At 36.4% G+C, this 16,082-nt stretch overlaps 1 protein-coding gene across 1 annotated transcript; it reads left to right on the top strand.

Annotated features, from left to right (window-relative positions):
• The first annotated feature begins 1,310 nt into the window (after positions 1 to 1,310).
• On the top strand, positions 1,311 to 14,312 carry LOC143448854 (uncharacterized). The gene is made up of 26 exons (XM_076948771.1): positions 1,311 to 1,537; positions 1,631 to 1,791; positions 1,969 to 2,128; positions 2,231 to 2,417; positions 2,576 to 2,793; positions 3,045 to 3,227; positions 3,659 to 3,739; positions 3,937 to 4,105; positions 4,300 to 4,385; positions 4,513 to 4,674; positions 4,921 to 5,074; positions 5,165 to 5,284; positions 5,389 to 5,564; positions 5,734 to 5,900; positions 6,035 to 6,222; positions 7,235 to 7,354; positions 7,510 to 7,590; positions 7,812 to 7,976; positions 8,082 to 8,190; positions 8,330 to 8,441; positions 8,608 to 8,736; positions 8,898 to 9,031; positions 12,164 to 12,289; positions 12,464 to 12,611; positions 12,832 to 13,012; positions 13,530 to 14,312. The coding sequence occupies exons 1-26, from the start codon at positions 1,334 to 1,336 to the stop codon at positions 13,601 to 13,603; spliced, it is 3,795 nt and encodes a 1,264-aa protein (XP_076804886.1). The 5' UTR covers positions 1,311 to 1,333; the 3' UTR covers positions 13,604 to 14,312.
• The last annotated feature ends 1,770 nt before the right edge of the window (positions 14,313 to 16,082 follow it).

The raw sequence follows: 16,082 nt of genomic DNA, 5'->3' as shown, positions 1-16,082 counted from the left end.
TTAATTTTACACAAATACACACCTTATCGCTGGCGCCTTACCGCTATCAGCTTTGTGTATTCGTTTGATTACATTTCATTGCCTGTCTTGTAGCCTATTCGTTGTTAGTCGTTGCCAGTCGCTCAAACTTTTGGTTGTTAACAGTCGCTTAAAAATTTTTTCTGTGTTTGTATTTTTCAGTACTCATGATTACGAATAGTTGAAATATTCGAAAACGTTCGAGTTTTTTTTAATTAAAGGGTATTCTACGTATCATGAATGAAACATGAATAGTTTGTGATTGTTGCTAATTACGTCGCTACGGTTTTCAAAGAGCACCTCTCTACCGAAGTTGAATTTATGATTAATCAATTACATGTTTAACAGTAATTATAACTGTAATTGTAATTGTAATTTGATATTTTTAGCACGGAGTAATTGAAACATGTAAGGGAGTAATTGTAATTGTAATTGTAATGTAATTGAAACATGTAAGGGAGTAATTGTAATTGTAATTGTAATTGAACTGAAATAATGTAATTGATCCAACTCTGCTCGAAACCACTGCTTTAAACTTATCCTAAAATCACTCATGGACGCTTTTTTGCAAAATAACTGATATAAGCCTATTTCAACAACCATCCATGGACGCTTCGTTGCAAAATAACTGATTTAAGCCTATTTCAACAACCGTCCATGGCTGCTTTGTTGCAAAAAAATTGATTTAAGCCAAATTCAAAACTGTCCATCGACAATTTCATCATATGCACTATTTACGCTTATTCTAAAATCGTCCATGGACGTTTTCCTCGTATCCATTATTTAAGCTTATCCTAAAATCGTCCATGGACGTTTTCCTCATATTCGCTATTTAAGCTTATCCTAAAATCGTCCATGGACGCTTTCATCATACCGACTATATAAGCCTGTTCCAAAGCAGTCCACGGACACTTTTATCATATCTACTATTTAATCCTTTCTTAAAACAGTCCATGGACACTTTCCTCATATCCGTTATTTAAGCTTATCCTAAAATCGTCCATGGACGCATACGCAAAAATCGTCCGTTTTCAAGTGTCCATGGACGATCTCGAAACCACTGCTTTAAACTTATCCTAAAAACCAATATACCCTTTCGGAGTTACTGTCTCGGTGGCAAGGTTTTTTCGACTGTCTATATACTTAACAATGGAAATTTTTGACCCACTTTGATTTTTATTTAAATTATTATTGTTCTGGGCATTGAATTGTAAAGATTTTGCTCAGTGTCAAAAACTGGCGAGTCGGGTAATAGGCAACCGATGTTAATCGCTTTTATTTTTTGCAGAATTGGCGTAAATGCTTATGTTTAACCATGGCTAGCAATAATGCAATTTCCTTTTTTGTGAATCAAAAGGAATATTTTGTCAGTAATCCAAATCCAAGTTCCAGTTTCAATTCATGGCTTCGTTCACAGCCAGGTTTAACTGGCACCAAGATTATGTGTGGAGAAGGAGGCTGTGGATGTTGCGTTGTCGCACTCCAACGTCCATTGGATTCAGCTAAAGCAGTTAACTCTGTAAGTGTTCAATGTAATTAACTTTGAAGTTTACTGTATCTTTGTTAAATTCATTTTGCTTGGAAGATTTCTTATTTGAACATGTTGTGACAGTGCTTGCTGCCCTTGTGTTCAGTGGATGGGTGCCAAATAACCACTGTTGAAGGCATCGGATCACAAAGAAAAGGTTTTAATAAAATTCAGTCTCGGGTTGCTGAGTTTGGTGCAAGTCAGTGTGGTTATTGCACCCCTGGTTTCGTGATGTCAATGCATAGGTAATATTTATATATCTGCTTAGAGCTTTATGTTGTAGATTTTTACTGATCCTACTAGACTGGATCCTTAATTTCCTATTTTTGCTTGTCATAAGTTAGTGTGTCACATGTTGTTGTTTTGTTTAATAGAATGTTAATTGAGCTCTTAATAAGTCACAGTAAAATGTTTTTATAAAGCTTGCTGGAAGAGGAGGAATCCCCAAATCAACAAACTATTGAAGATAATTTTGATGGTCATATTTGCCGATGTACGGGATATCGTTCAATACTTGATGCAATGAAATGCTTTGCTTGTGATGCAGATTCATCATTGAGGGATAAATGTCAAGATATAGAGGTCTCGGATGTACATTATATTGCGTATAATATTTATTTTGAAATTTTGTCAGCCGAGAATAAATTTTATGAAACCTTTCATATTACCAATTATTTTTGAAAGGATTTAACCACAACTGAGTGTGCAAAGAAGCAGAAAATGAGATTAGGTGACCTGCGTCCAATTCAGCTTGCAGGGGATTCTACTACTTGGATTCGACCATCATCTATTTCAGAATTGAAATCATTCCTGCAGGAGTTGATTTTGGAGAAACGATCCTGGCGATTAATATCCGGGAATACTGGCTCAGGTCCATACATTAATGCTAGTTTTGTATCGTTTTTTTGCCATTGAATCAAAATCATTATGCTATATATATATTTCAAACTTTTATAGATATTCTGTGACCTACGATTTAGAGTCCATCATCTAAATTTCTATTTCAAAAGATGTCTTCTATTTTGTCAGGAGTATACAAACTGACATCATCATATGCCTTTATGATTGACATTGGGCAATTGCCGGTTCTTCGAAGTATTGACAACCATGGTGACAGCATCGATTTTGGTGCTGCAGTCACCTTGAATGAAATTTTGAAAACATTGACAAAACGATCCTCAGAATCAGTGACCTTTGAACCAATAGCAAAGCATTTGAAGAAAGTAGCCAGTGTTCCTGTGAGAAATGTGAGGCATTGTTTGATCATACTAACTTTTATTATGAATTATTGTCACATAGTACAAATAAACTATGAAATCTGAATGAATGGGATTAATCAGATAGTTTATGCAGTTACTGGACTATCTGCTGTCAAACAGTTTAGTGCTGATAATATACATAATTTGCATATAGTATGTCTGTAATTCATGTTTATAGTTTTATCTCATATCATTAATATGTCATGTGAACATAGCATATTTTTGTATATAATATGTAGGCTGGATCTTGGGCTGGTAATGTTGCCTTGAAATGTCAACATCCTGAATTTCCATCTGACGTTTGTGTTTTGTTGGAAGCGGCCAAGGCAAAAGTTAAAGTTTATGATATTGTTGCGGATGAATATTCTACTCACACTGTTTTTGCAGCTGATGGTTCAACATTACTTCATCTTACGGATAAGGTATCCTAATAATGCCAGTTCTAAAGTTTATCACATGAGTCAAGCACTGTCATTGACCAATCTTTGATACATTCACCAAACATAGAAAATTGCCAAACATAAAAATTGGTTGTTAATGGCGGTTTGTGTTGCTTTGAGTTCTGACGTAAGAAAGTGAAGTTGCTCACTATCTTCCGCAATTTTATTTTTTTTGCAAAGAACTTTCTAGCAAACCTGCATTTGAGGGTGTGTTAATTGAGATATGCATAAGGAATCAAATTTCAAAGATAAAATGTGAAGTTTTTGTCATGAATAAAACCTAATTCTTGGATTGTGACATGTTAAGTAACTTTTTGAGTGTAAAGTTTTATATGAATTATACTAGATATCTTAAGATAACTAATATATTACTTGTATTATTTCATATTTTTATTTATTAATATTTTTGGCAGTTGATTATTTCTATTACCATTCCTAAACTAACTGGCAAGCAATTCAAAATGAAAACATACAAAGTCATGCCACGTTCTCAGGTTTGTTGTTAAAATTTAAAGAGTTTTTAATGCAGCTTACAATAGGCATGGCATGACACGAAATACTTTGTGTTAAGTATTTTGTGTGAATCGTAATGTAATCTGACATTGTGCCTCTTTTCAATAGACAGATAACCCCATTCCCACTAAAACTGCATCGAACGTCTATTCATGTGAATCTTATTACATTTGTGCAGAATGCTCATGCGTATGTGAATGCTGCATTTTTTGCTGAGTTGTCGGAAGATCAAAGTCAAATTTTACAGTTTACAGCAGTATTTGGTGGAATTAGCCCAACATTTGCAAGGGCAGTAAAAACGGAAGAGTTCCTCAAAGGGAAATCAATTGTCAGTGAAACTCTCAAAGGTAATGTCAATAAAATTCTCGTGTATTATATTGGCTCATTAAATCCTGTCATAGGGGTAACCCTTACAACTTTCAGCACTGGCAACCAATTACACAAAAAACTGATAAATTTTTCTAATCGCTGCTGTAGTCACGTGAACAAATTATTTGACATGTGTTAACATTCTTGTGCTTGAGTACTCTTTATTTTGCAGATGCACTTAACCTGCTTTCTGATCAAATCAAGCAAACTGGGACCTCAGAATACAAACGAAACCTGGCCTTGGGTTTGTTTTACAAAGTAAAATGTTTGCTGATATGGCTGGACTTGGTCTTGTGATGTTGTTATATCAATTTTGTTCTATTTACTTAGGCTTCAATAAATATTTAAGTTTATCTTCGCTGATGATAAAGCTAATTTTTTGCAGTTCTATTTGTCCCTTTGCAATCCCAGCAAACTTGGTCCTGGTATAGAAAGTGGAGTTTACCCACTGGTGCGACCTGTTTCGAAAGGAATGCAGACATTTACAACAGATGAAACAACTTACCCAGTGTCGAAAGAAGTTCCAAAACTTTCTGGAATCCTTCAGGTTTAATGTGAAACTGACATCATAGTTTTAAATTGTCTTCTTCTTAATATTGTGACATCTTTGGCGGATTAAGTATTTAATGTTAACTCGATTAGTTCATCATTGTGGCTTTAAGATAACACACAGGGTTCTACAAAAAACACTGCAGCATGTAGTAATGCTTGGCAACATGATGAACCAAGTGATTCAAAAAACTTGTTATTTTGTTACAATCTATCTTTCAGTTTTTTATTTATCACATCACAGGCATCTGGTGAGGCCCAATACATCAGCGACCGCGTGCCAAGCAATGATGAATTATTCTGTACCTTTGTTTTATCTGAAGTGCCCAATGCAGACATTGATAATATTGATGATTCCCTTGCCAAACAAATGCCGAGCTTTGTAGCTATCGTCACAGGTACAGCAATTAGCTTCTTTTCGTATAGAATGTATCAGGGGCTCTGTAAAAATTCTTAAAACTTGTAAATCTTTTTACATTTCTTTTTAGGCGACAATTTTCCATCTGAAATTCAAAACACTTATTTGTATCCATTTGATACATCACAGCCTATCATAGCTACAAGTCATGTCGATTTTGCTGGGCAACCTGTTGCTTTGGTGATAGCAGGTTATCCAGAAACATGTCCAACTAAAAGATCAAAGATACATAAATGATATATTAGATATTGCCAAGCTATAGTGTAGCATTACACCATAAACTATACTTTTCAGAAACATGGGAGCAGTCAGTGCTTATTGCTAAGGCAGTGAAAGTTACTTACAAAAACATTCAGAAACCTATTCTGACGACACAGGATGCAATTACCCAGGCATCTTTTTATCCAGATGTTGTACCACCAGTTGAAATGGGCAATCCAGATGAAGCCCTAAAGAAGGCCAAGCATGTGGTATCTAAGCAAACCATTTCAATTTGTGTTAAGCAGTTCATGAAAGGCTCAAATTAGGGCAATTAAAATCATGCAACTGTGCTTCATATAGTTTTGTTTGTGCAGTGTAAGTGGGAATGCTGATTTATGGCATGATTTGATTGTTTACTGCAATAAACACTTTGTTTAGGTAAGTGGTGAGTTTAACATGGGCTCACAGTATCACTTCTACATGGAAACTCAAATTTGCCGGGCTGAATGCACAGAGGAGGGAGGATTTACGTTGGATTCGGCCTCACAAGCTCATATTTATATTCAAAATGTCATATCTTATGCATTTGGTGTATCTCAGAACAAGTAACATTCTTCTGCATGAATATATACGTTTTAGCAGGTGTTGTTATAATAATCCCTCATACCTTGACCTATGGCAGTCCTTGGTATTTGACTATTAGAAGTCTCAGTATATCTTGTGTCACATATTTACTCAGAATTGAGATCACAACGAAGAGAATTGGTGGAGCTTATGGGGGGAAGGCCACAAATTCGCTCATTTCAGCGGCAGCAGCTACATTGGGTTCATATGTTACCCGTAGACCAGTTCGATTTCATGCTGATCTTAAAACTTGCATGTCCACATTTGGTTCCCGCGTTCCCTACACTATCAAGTACAGATTAGGTGGGATGATGTGATTACTGCACAGTATTTTGCTTGTTAATTAGGTTTTGATGCATTTACTGAACTTTGAGAAGTATTTACCTTGCACATTTATTTTCCATTTGCATATGTAAGATGAAGTGATCTATCGTATTGTTAAAAAACAGTAACATCCTGGTTAAGTTTGCAACTTTACTCTGAACAGTTTGTGCAAAGTTTTGTAAATAGCGATTATGTTTTTGTAAATACAGTAGCTATATAGGTGTATTATTCTGTAAAGTATGTATCAGCAAAACTGAAGGTACCTATTGGTAACCATTTACGAGTGATGGGTGCTGTAACTGCTGTAACTTATTTTTTTTGTAAGTAGCCTGCAACAAACGCAATTTGTATATAATCATATTTATAGCAATCTGACCGAATGGGGGCTTTGGTAGTCCTTTTACAAATGTTTAAATCCTGAATTTTAGTATGACTTTAACTTTTTTAGTCACAAGTTGACCTGTTGAATTTACTGTAAGTACCAATAAATTGCTGTAGAAAACGAATGTATATTTTTTTAATCAAATGTTGCAAGCTTAACTGGGATATTACTGTATAGTTAAAGGGAAGTGGTATACAGAGTTCTCTATCCCAGGGTTTCCCAAACTAGGGTCTGCGGACCACTGGGTTCCATGACGATGTGATAAAATTTAAAAATAGACAATTGCCACAGTGATTCGTAATTGAAATGATTTTGTAAGCTTTTGCTATTGTATAAGCAACCTCATCCATCCCATTGATGTTATTTATTTTTTGTTCTGCATTTCCTTCCGTGCCGGTTGCTCAGAAAAATTTGACATGACATAAGGCTGAGCTCCAAAAAAATATCAGTTTCATAAATAAGGATTCGTGGCCCAAAAAGTTTTGGAAACCCTGCTCTAACCTGCCTACTAAAGACAGCTCAAGAGCATTGATTTCATTTTCAAAATAAAAATTTTATGTTTTGCGCTTAAATTTACTGTGCTTTAGATCTGTTTCTAAATTTTGTTAGGGTTTAATGACAATGGAATAATGGAAGGAGTAGATTGCCAGTTATATGGAAACAGTGGAGCTTCTGTTTTTGAGGCTGAAGTCGATGATCCAACAACTGTGGAATTGTTTGCTGACAGTGGTGAAAATATTTATGCTAAAAAGATTTATTTTATACATGTTTTCTACCCTGCTTTAAAGCTTTCTTATAAATAAATATAGTAACAAATAAGAGCAATACATTGTATTTACCAGTACTATTGTTAGCATTACTTATATCGGTAAAATGTGTTGTAGCATATTACTGTCCCAATCGAAGATATAAGTCTTACGTTTGCAAGACCAATATACCGTCTACTACTTGGTGTCGTGCGCCAGGTAACTGTTTTTTTGAACTCACCGATATGTATAAGATTTCTTTTGATTGATGTGCAACTGTGTTTGTTTTAGATGCTTTGTTATGTGCCACAAATAAACTCTTTTTGTTCACGTAAAACCCAACTTGAGATTATTGTAACAGTTTGTCAAATAGGATCATATGCTAATTAGAAATTATTATAATTTTTAAGTAATTGACTGGCACTTTCTTTTAACTATAGGAAGCTTGCAGATGACTGCACATGCAGATCTGATGATGGAACATGTTGCATCTTTCCTTGGAAAAGATGCCATTGATGTGAAGTTTGCCAACCTCTACAAGAAAGGACAAACCAATCTGAAGGGAACTGTTCTTATGTATTGCCAGATTAGAGACATCTATCAAAGTAAAATTTACCCGAATTCAAACAATTCCAGTGTTCATTAATCTCTGTATGTTATTAGAAATGTTCAACCATGCACAAAAACATGGGTTTCGAAATAAATTTTAGATCTGTTGGACAAATGCAATGTGAGGAAGCGGCAACAAAACATTGAAGCATTCAATGAAACAAATAAATGGAAAAAGAAAGGCATTGCCATAAGTCCAATGAAATATAAGTAGGAAAAATGTTTTATATAACATACATGTGTAACAGTTATGTTCTTAAGGTTTTGGTGTTTAATTTTTTTGTTGAATTCTTACTGCTTTAAGCACTTTGTATTTATTTTTTGCCTTGTGTTTTGTGATACGTTCCAGATTGGACTTGGGTCTATTTAAATACTCTGTGTTAATGGCTGTTTATGCCAATGATGGCTCTGTGGTTATATCTCATGGTGGAATTGAATGTGGCCAGGGAATTAACACAAAGGTACATCAAAACAATACAGAATTTCTTGCCTGTTTTCTATTGGCATGTAAGCTGTAAAAAGAACTTGTTTGATCATGTTTTACGCATACCTTGGTACTCCTTCAATAGGCAACATATGTGAAGGTTGTACTTGAATGTAAATGTTTTCAAAATGTTTTTCTTGCAGGTTACCCAAGTGGCAGCTTACAAGCTTGGAATTTCTATGGATTTAATTTCTGTACAACGAGCGAGCACATTGACTGGCCCAAACAGCGATTTTACTGGTGGTAGTATGACCAGTGAAGCGACATGCAAGGTGATTTGAAAATTTTTTGCTTTGCATACAATGCTAGCTTGTTGTAATCTGGATGCATGCATACTATTGAGTAACTCCTCATTAAATATGTTTAATATAACATAATAAAATGCATTTTGCTCTTGTGGGTAATGCCAAATTGCTGTGTGTATGTTTCACAGTCTGTTATTGGATGTTGTGAGGTTCTGAATTCTAGAATTGAACCTATCAGAGCAAAGATGAGGAAAGATGTTACGTGGAAAAATTTAATAGCGAAGTGCTACAGTGAAGATGTAGATCTCACAGTGTCACACATGTGGGTGTTTATTTCGATTATATCACTGGTCAACATTTTTTTTTTGTTTCTTGTTGCATGAGGTTTTTTAACTGATTCTACACAATTTTGGGATGCTGATTTCAAATCTGCAATCAGTTTCTTTATGCATGCTCTAGTTTTCATGCAATCGACAATTTAAATTTTTTCGTTTCTGGCGCATATTTCGTGTGCGTTCTCTGTATGGTACAGTACCAGTGTTTCAGATAGAAGCTTTGCAGCTCTTTTAAGTTTAGCCTACTGCTGTTTAAGGGCGTTTGAAGAAGTTAGGCAATTTGATTATAGTGAGGCTGTGAGGTATTGCGGATAGATGCTGTAGGATAGGCTATAAGCTCTATTTTACACTCGTCTGCTGGTAGCCTTAATTAGAACCGTGGTTTTTTATTCTTTTTGGTTGTATGTGGTAAACCTCTGTTCCACAGTTAAGCACATATATTTTTCAGGTCATGGCTTCTTCTAGTAGACGTAAATGCAAAAATAAACCTGATTCATTTTGTTATATCTGTGGTGTGTACACGCTTTCTCGTCAAAGACGAAATATAACATCATTCGTGAAGCGTGCCTACAGAGCTTACTTTGACATCCATCTTGGCGATCAAGATATGAAATGGTCTCCACATATTGTGTGCCAAAACTGCGAAGAAATGCTCAGAGACTGGACAAAAGGAAAGCGGAAGTGTCTGCCTTTTGGCATTTCAATGGTGTGGCATGAACCCCAAGATCACACGACTGACTGCTACTTTTGCATGGTAAATATAAAAGGTGTTGGCAGGAAGAGCCGACAAATGCTTTATTATCCAAGTATACCATCAGCTATATGACCCGTTCCGCACTCTGATAGATTCCCTCCTCTAGTCTTTAGTGGTTTTACATTTTCTGAAGATGAGGAAACTGAATCGGAAAGGGAAGAGGTTATGGAAATGGAGTATAAAAGAACAGATACAGAATCTGAACACTCTTCTTGTGAAACCAGAGTAGCTTTTCAGCATTTTAACCAATCAGAACTGAATGACTTAGTGCGTGATTTAGATTTGCCCAAGCAAGCAGCTGAGCTCTTAGACTCCAGAATCAAGGAAAAACAGGTTCTAGATCAGACATGTGCAACCAGTGGCCCGCGGGCCGCAGTGCGGCCCGCCAGGTTGTTCCAAGCGGCCCGCGTGGTGCTCAGCAAAATGTTAGAAGTTCATACTAGCCATCACTATTTGATGCAGTTTACATCAAAGCAATGGAAATTTTCGAAATTTTCGCATTTTCGTGTCGTGGACTAAATTAAATCTATTTCTTAACTATATAAACTGCATAGGAAAGTCGTTTTATGATACTAATTTTTTCTGAAAAAATCATGTGGCCCGCGTTGTCATTCAAAATTTTGTATTTGGCCCTCCAGTGAAAAAGGTTGCACATGCCTGTTCTAGATCAATCTGTAAAGGTATCCTTTTTTTCGAAAAAGAGAAGAACTCTTTCTTCCCTATTTTTCAGAGGAAAATAAGCTGGTATATTGCAACGATATACCTGGTCTTCTCGGACAATTGGGTATCTCCTCGTATGATCCAGGAGAATAGCGATTGTTTTTGGACAGTTCCAAGCGCAGCCTCAAGTGTGTCCTTTTACACAATGGAAATGTTTATGGAGCTGTTACAGTTGGTCACTCCACTGTCTTGAAGGAATGGCATGATGACATTAGAATTGTTATGGATTTGCTCAGATATCATGAGCACAACTGGATCATTTGTGTTGACCTCAAAATGGTTAGTTTTCTGCTAGGTCAGCAAAGAGGATACACTAAATTTCCATGTTATCTATGCATGTGGGACAGCAGAGCACGTGAAAAACATTGGACACAGAAGGAGTGGCCCTTACGTGAAACATTTCAAACTGGCATGCCTAATGTAACACACAACCCAATCGTAAGCAGAGACAAAATTGTTTTTCCGCCCCTGCACATCAAACTAGGTCTCATGACACAGTTTGTGAAAGGTCTAAATCCTGACAATGAATCCTTTCATCATCTTCTTTATACTTTCCCTGCTTTGTCATATGATAAAATTAAAGCAGGAGTGTTTGATGGACTACAGATACCTACACTTATTCGTGACAAAAACTTCATTCAGAAAATGAATGTCCAGGAGAAAGCTGCATGGCTATCTTTTGTAGATGTTATAAAGAACTTCCTCGGCACCAGAAAGGCTCCAAACTATGAAACACTTGTATTCAAGATGCTCTCAGGGTTTCGTGATTTAGGATGCAACATGAGCATAAAAGTACATTTCCTGTACAGCCACCTGGACAAATTCCCTGAAAACCTTGGGGCTGTCAGTGGTGAACAGGGAGAGCGTTTCCACCTGGATCTCATGACAGGGGAAGAACGCTACCAAGGTCGGTGGGATCGACATATGATGGCGGATTATTGTTGGGGCATCAAACGTGACTGTCCTCAAAAAGCGTACAAACGCAGAAGTTATAAGAGGAAATTTTTTCCGGGCTTGTAGAATAATTGAATTTTTTGCATCTTTTCATCGATAGCTTTAAGTTAATACTGTGGATTGCCATCATTCTTTTCAATGTCATTTTGCAAAAAAAACTCGCTTATTACATGTATTTTACCAGCAAAAATGTTCTTTGTTACATTTTTTCAAACATTTGGTGCCTAATTGTCTGTAAATACAATTGCTAGTGGTAACACAATAATTTCTGGGAATCTATTTTTGTTTTGAGGTTGGTTATTCGACTATAAGCAAGAACGTCATTTGACAAATCATGTAATTTTTCAGAAAATTTGAATTTAGTAAAGATAAAATAAAAAATCTCGATTTGCAAAAAATCTAGACCTTGCAGAAAAAAACTAAGGTCAGATTCGGATTCAGCGCCCCCAAACTAGGTAAGAACAAGTGTTGGTAGAAATGCAACAAAATTTTTGTTGACCAGTGAATTATTGACAAGTTTCAAAGCAATATTTCCATGTTTTATGTTTGCCTGTGTTGTCATTATGAAACGAGAGATATCTGATGTCTGTACCTAAATCTATTTCTCATTGTGAATTTGTTCTCAATTACTGTATAAAAGACTAACTAGCACTGATATTGAGGTCATTCATGCTCATATCACTTGGTATAGGAGCCCAACGCTTGGATCAAGAAGTTACTTCACCTACGGAGTGACCTGTGCTGAGGTGGAATATGATGTATTGACAGGGGAGCATCAGATTTTGAAAGTGGACACAATATTCGATTGTGGAATAAGGTTTGTGTTAGTTTTTATTGTTTGACGTCATGCATCTGTTTTGGTGTAATTAGTGGTGTGATGTAATTACTTGTGTGAGAGAATGCTTTGTGTGTGAAAATTGATGTAATGTCATTGTGTGAGAGAAGTCATATATTGTGCACAATAGCAATAAAATTTCTGTTTTGTGTGCAGTTTGAATCCGTCTGTTGATATTGGGCAAGTGGAAGGAGCTTTCGTGATGGGAATTGGCTTTTGGACAAGTGAACAGATGATTTATGACGAAAGCTCTGGCCAACTTGTCACAAATGGTACCTGGGAGTACAAGCCACCTACGTCTAAGGTAAATAACTTTTATAGCGAATCTTTTTTATAGCATCATGTGATGTTATTGGTTATTACAACTCTATGTGTAAGTGATTTGTTAATGGTGATATTTTATGTAGTTATTTGCCTCAAATTTTTAATTTACTACCATCAGGTTAATTTTGGAATCTTGCCGTAATAGTATTTTTCCTAGTTAAAATTGGATGTTTTCATATCGTAAACATGCTTCGCTATAGGATATTCCCATTGAGTGGAATATTGAGCTTTTAAAAAATTCACCAAATCCTCTTGGAATTCTTCGATCTAAAGCAACTGGAGAGCCACCAATGTGCATGTCCATTTGTGTTGCTGATGCTCTTAAGTTGGCGGTTGAAGCATCGAAACGAGAACGTGGACTAAAAACTTATTTTCCATTACGTGGGTCTAATCTAATTGCTGCTTCGTTTAGAGCAGGGGTGGCCAACCAGCCTGAGACTAAGAGCCTCACTTCTTACTGTGTTAACCGCAAAGAGCCACATCATAAACATTATGATTTATGACGTAGTTTCTTATTACGTCATAATACTGCATCAGATATTGTTTCAGTTTCATCATCTTTATACTGGGTCGAAATCTGATGTAATCAGTCATTATTTAGCAAATATCAATTGAACATTAGCCAGTAGAGATTACTTTTCTGTATTATTTATCTGCCTAAAATGGGTAAAATGTGCTCTCTTTCGGGGGTTCATTATGAACGAAAAAGCCACATAATACCGGGCAAAGAGCCGCGGGTTGGCCAGCCCTGGTTTAGAGCATTGTATCATTGTTTTATCTGTTGATTTACATTAAAACCTCTATAAGGTTGCAATAAAACTGCATTGATATGATGTTCTTTATGAAATTACCAATTATATAATAGCTTTTTAACTTTTCATATTTTTTCTTCATACAGCCACACCTGCAACTGTGGAAGCACTACACAATGCTTCAGAATTGCATCCCCTTGAAGATTTTATTCTTCAATAACTGATTTTGCCATTTTCTCAAAGAAGATAAATCTCTATTTCTGCTTGTTTGTGTTTATTTTGTCAATTCTACTTGGTTTTACTTAAAATATCGAATAGCTCAAAGTAACTTAACAAGTTTCCATATAATTCCTGTTTCGTATTATTAAGTAATATCAAACTCTGAGTAACTCAAGCTGGGTAGCCCAAAGGTATAATCAGTCTCTTCAGCTTCGAGTAAAACGGCTTCATCAGTTTAACAGTCTTCCTTGTAATTAGTTTTTATTTTCTTGCTTTGTTTGAAGTGTTCCAAGCCGATTAATTTATATAATATATAGCGTAATGGTTGAAGTTTTGATTCCATTTTAAAACTGTTTTCTGTTTTAAAAGTTTAGCCTGAAGTAACTTGTACAAATTTGCGATCTGAAAGTTAAATCATGAATCAGGCGATTTGTTCTACAGTCTTAACGACAACATATACAATTGGAATTATTGATCAGTGTTGGCCTATTTTAAATGCGTTTGCTGTAAGTTTATATTATGCTTTTAAAGTTCATTGCGTAATTACTCGTTTAACTTTAATCGTTGAAATGGTGTAGTAAGTAGTTATCCCTGTTACTAAACATTTATTGTTGTGCCAAGCTCTTTATTAACGCGGTGATTGCGTTATATATGTGCGTTCACCTTTCATATATCCATTTGCAATAATAAAGCTATTTGTAGATGATGTCAACATCCTGTAATAACGATACAATCGATTGTTCTTTCCTCGTTAGACGCATTTAACGGAAACAAATATTAATAGCGTAATAATAATAGAATAAGCGAGGCACGTGGTGATTATCAGTTAACCATGGGTTGAGTACGGTGTCAGATAACTGAGCTTGTCTTTTTGCAATTTTTCTTCGAAGTTATGCATTTTTTTAATTTGAAACTGTAGAGTAAACGTCCATAATGCCTTTTGCGTATAACAACGACAGTGTAGCATCGCCGAGTGTCCAACCGGCATCGCTCAAATTCCCAGCGACACTTCTGCAGTTACACAAATGAGTCGGCAACAATAATTAAAAAAATATTTCACAAAAAGTAACAATAGCAGTTTTAACTGAGCAAATGTTAAAATTTTCTCGTGACGACACCAATTTCAGCCTGCTGTTTTTGAGTAGCACCTTGCATTTGGAGACGTCACATGGTTGCTGATCGGTAAAGCACCCTGCTATTGGTGAATGGTGACGTCGCGTAGTTAGTGATTTAGCGAGGCAAGGTGATATTGTATTGTTTATTAATTTTGGTAGTGTTGAGCTACATGAATAAATATGCAATTACTATTGTGGCTTGCAACGTGGAACGTTTTCCTCAAGATAAGCTCTGGAGATTGCTGCAGGAGTACGGTATTGATGGTAGCTTACTAGTAGACATTAAATCAATGTAAAATTGCCCTAAAGTTTGTGTCTGTTTGAATCGTAGGCTATTAAGTCATAACAATTTACTGTGGATTTTGTACTCCGCCAGAGGAATGTGCTGTGACCTTTCCTTTTCATAGACATGAACTGGATAGACAGGCACAGCTTTGGCGAAGAATGTGTCATGGTGAAAAGCAGCAGAATCAGTGATTTATTGTTTGCAGATGATCTGGTTCGTCTGGCTTCTTTCGAATCTGGTCTTCAACATGCACTCGATCGTTTTGCAGCTGTTTGTTATGACTTCGGGATGAAAATAAGCATATAGAAAACTGAGGTACTCTGCTTCTCACTGAACCCTGTCACGAGTGATGTAAGATAGGGTTCCAGGTCGATTCAACCCACGGACGATTCAACCCAGGACGATTCAACCTAGGACGATTCAACCCACGGACGGTTCAACCCGCGGACCATTCAACCCGCGGACGATTCAACCCGCGGACGATTCAACCCGCGGACGATTCAACCCACGGACCTTTCAACCCGCGGACGATTCAACCCAGGACGATTCAACCCACGGACGATTCAACCCAGGACGATTCAACCCCGGACGATTCAACCCGCGGACGATTCAACCCACGGACGATTCAACCCAGAACGATTCAACCCGGACGATTCAACCCGCGGACGATTCAACCCAGGACGATTCAACCTAGGACGATTCAACCCACGCAATGCAATGCCTTCACATCGTGACGTCACCAGACGCGCTGAAAGGCCTTCCCTCTCTTGGTGGCTTTGGTTCAAAGTAGGCCTCTAATTTGGGGCACTGGAATTGTTTGCGGTACAAGAAAAGAGAAAAACGGAAGAATAATATTACAAAATTACAAGTTTAATAGATTTTGACCTAAAAGAAACAATTGACCGTATCTTGACCTAAGGTAACATTTTGACTTTATATTGGCCTAATAACTTCTATACTACACGTCGCACAAGACTGAAATTTGTTTTGTGATAGCATTCTGAGCAGGTTAAAAAAAATTGACTATATTGACTTTTTTTGCGTGCAATCTTCATTCCAATCAACAAACAGTTGTTTCT

The sequence above is a fragment of the Clavelina lepadiformis genome, chromosome 3 (assembly GCF_947623445.1).
Source record: "Clavelina lepadiformis chromosome 3, kaClaLepa1.1, whole genome shotgun sequence".
In the NCBI taxonomy this organism is placed as follows: domain Eukaryota; kingdom Metazoa; phylum Chordata; class Ascidiacea; order Aplousobranchia; family Clavelinidae; genus Clavelina; species Clavelina lepadiformis.
Note: the sequence above shows the minus strand (reverse complement) of the source record. Positions and strands in the feature narration are given on the sequence as shown.

Excerpts from the sequence above, each read along its gene's own strand:
- LOC143448854 (XM_076948771.1), top strand. The coding sequence starts at position 1,334 with ATGGCTAGCAATAATGCAATTTCCTTTTTTGTGAATCAAAAGGAATAT. Across the intron at positions 6,223-7,234 it reads CACTATCAAGTACAGATTAG|GGTTTAATGACAATGGAATA; the intron begins GTGGGATGATGT and ends AAATTTTGTTAG. Across the intron at positions 7,977-8,081 it reads GATTAGAGACATCTATCAAA|ATCTGTTGGACAAATGCAAT; the intron begins GTAAAATTTACC and ends AATAAATTTTAG.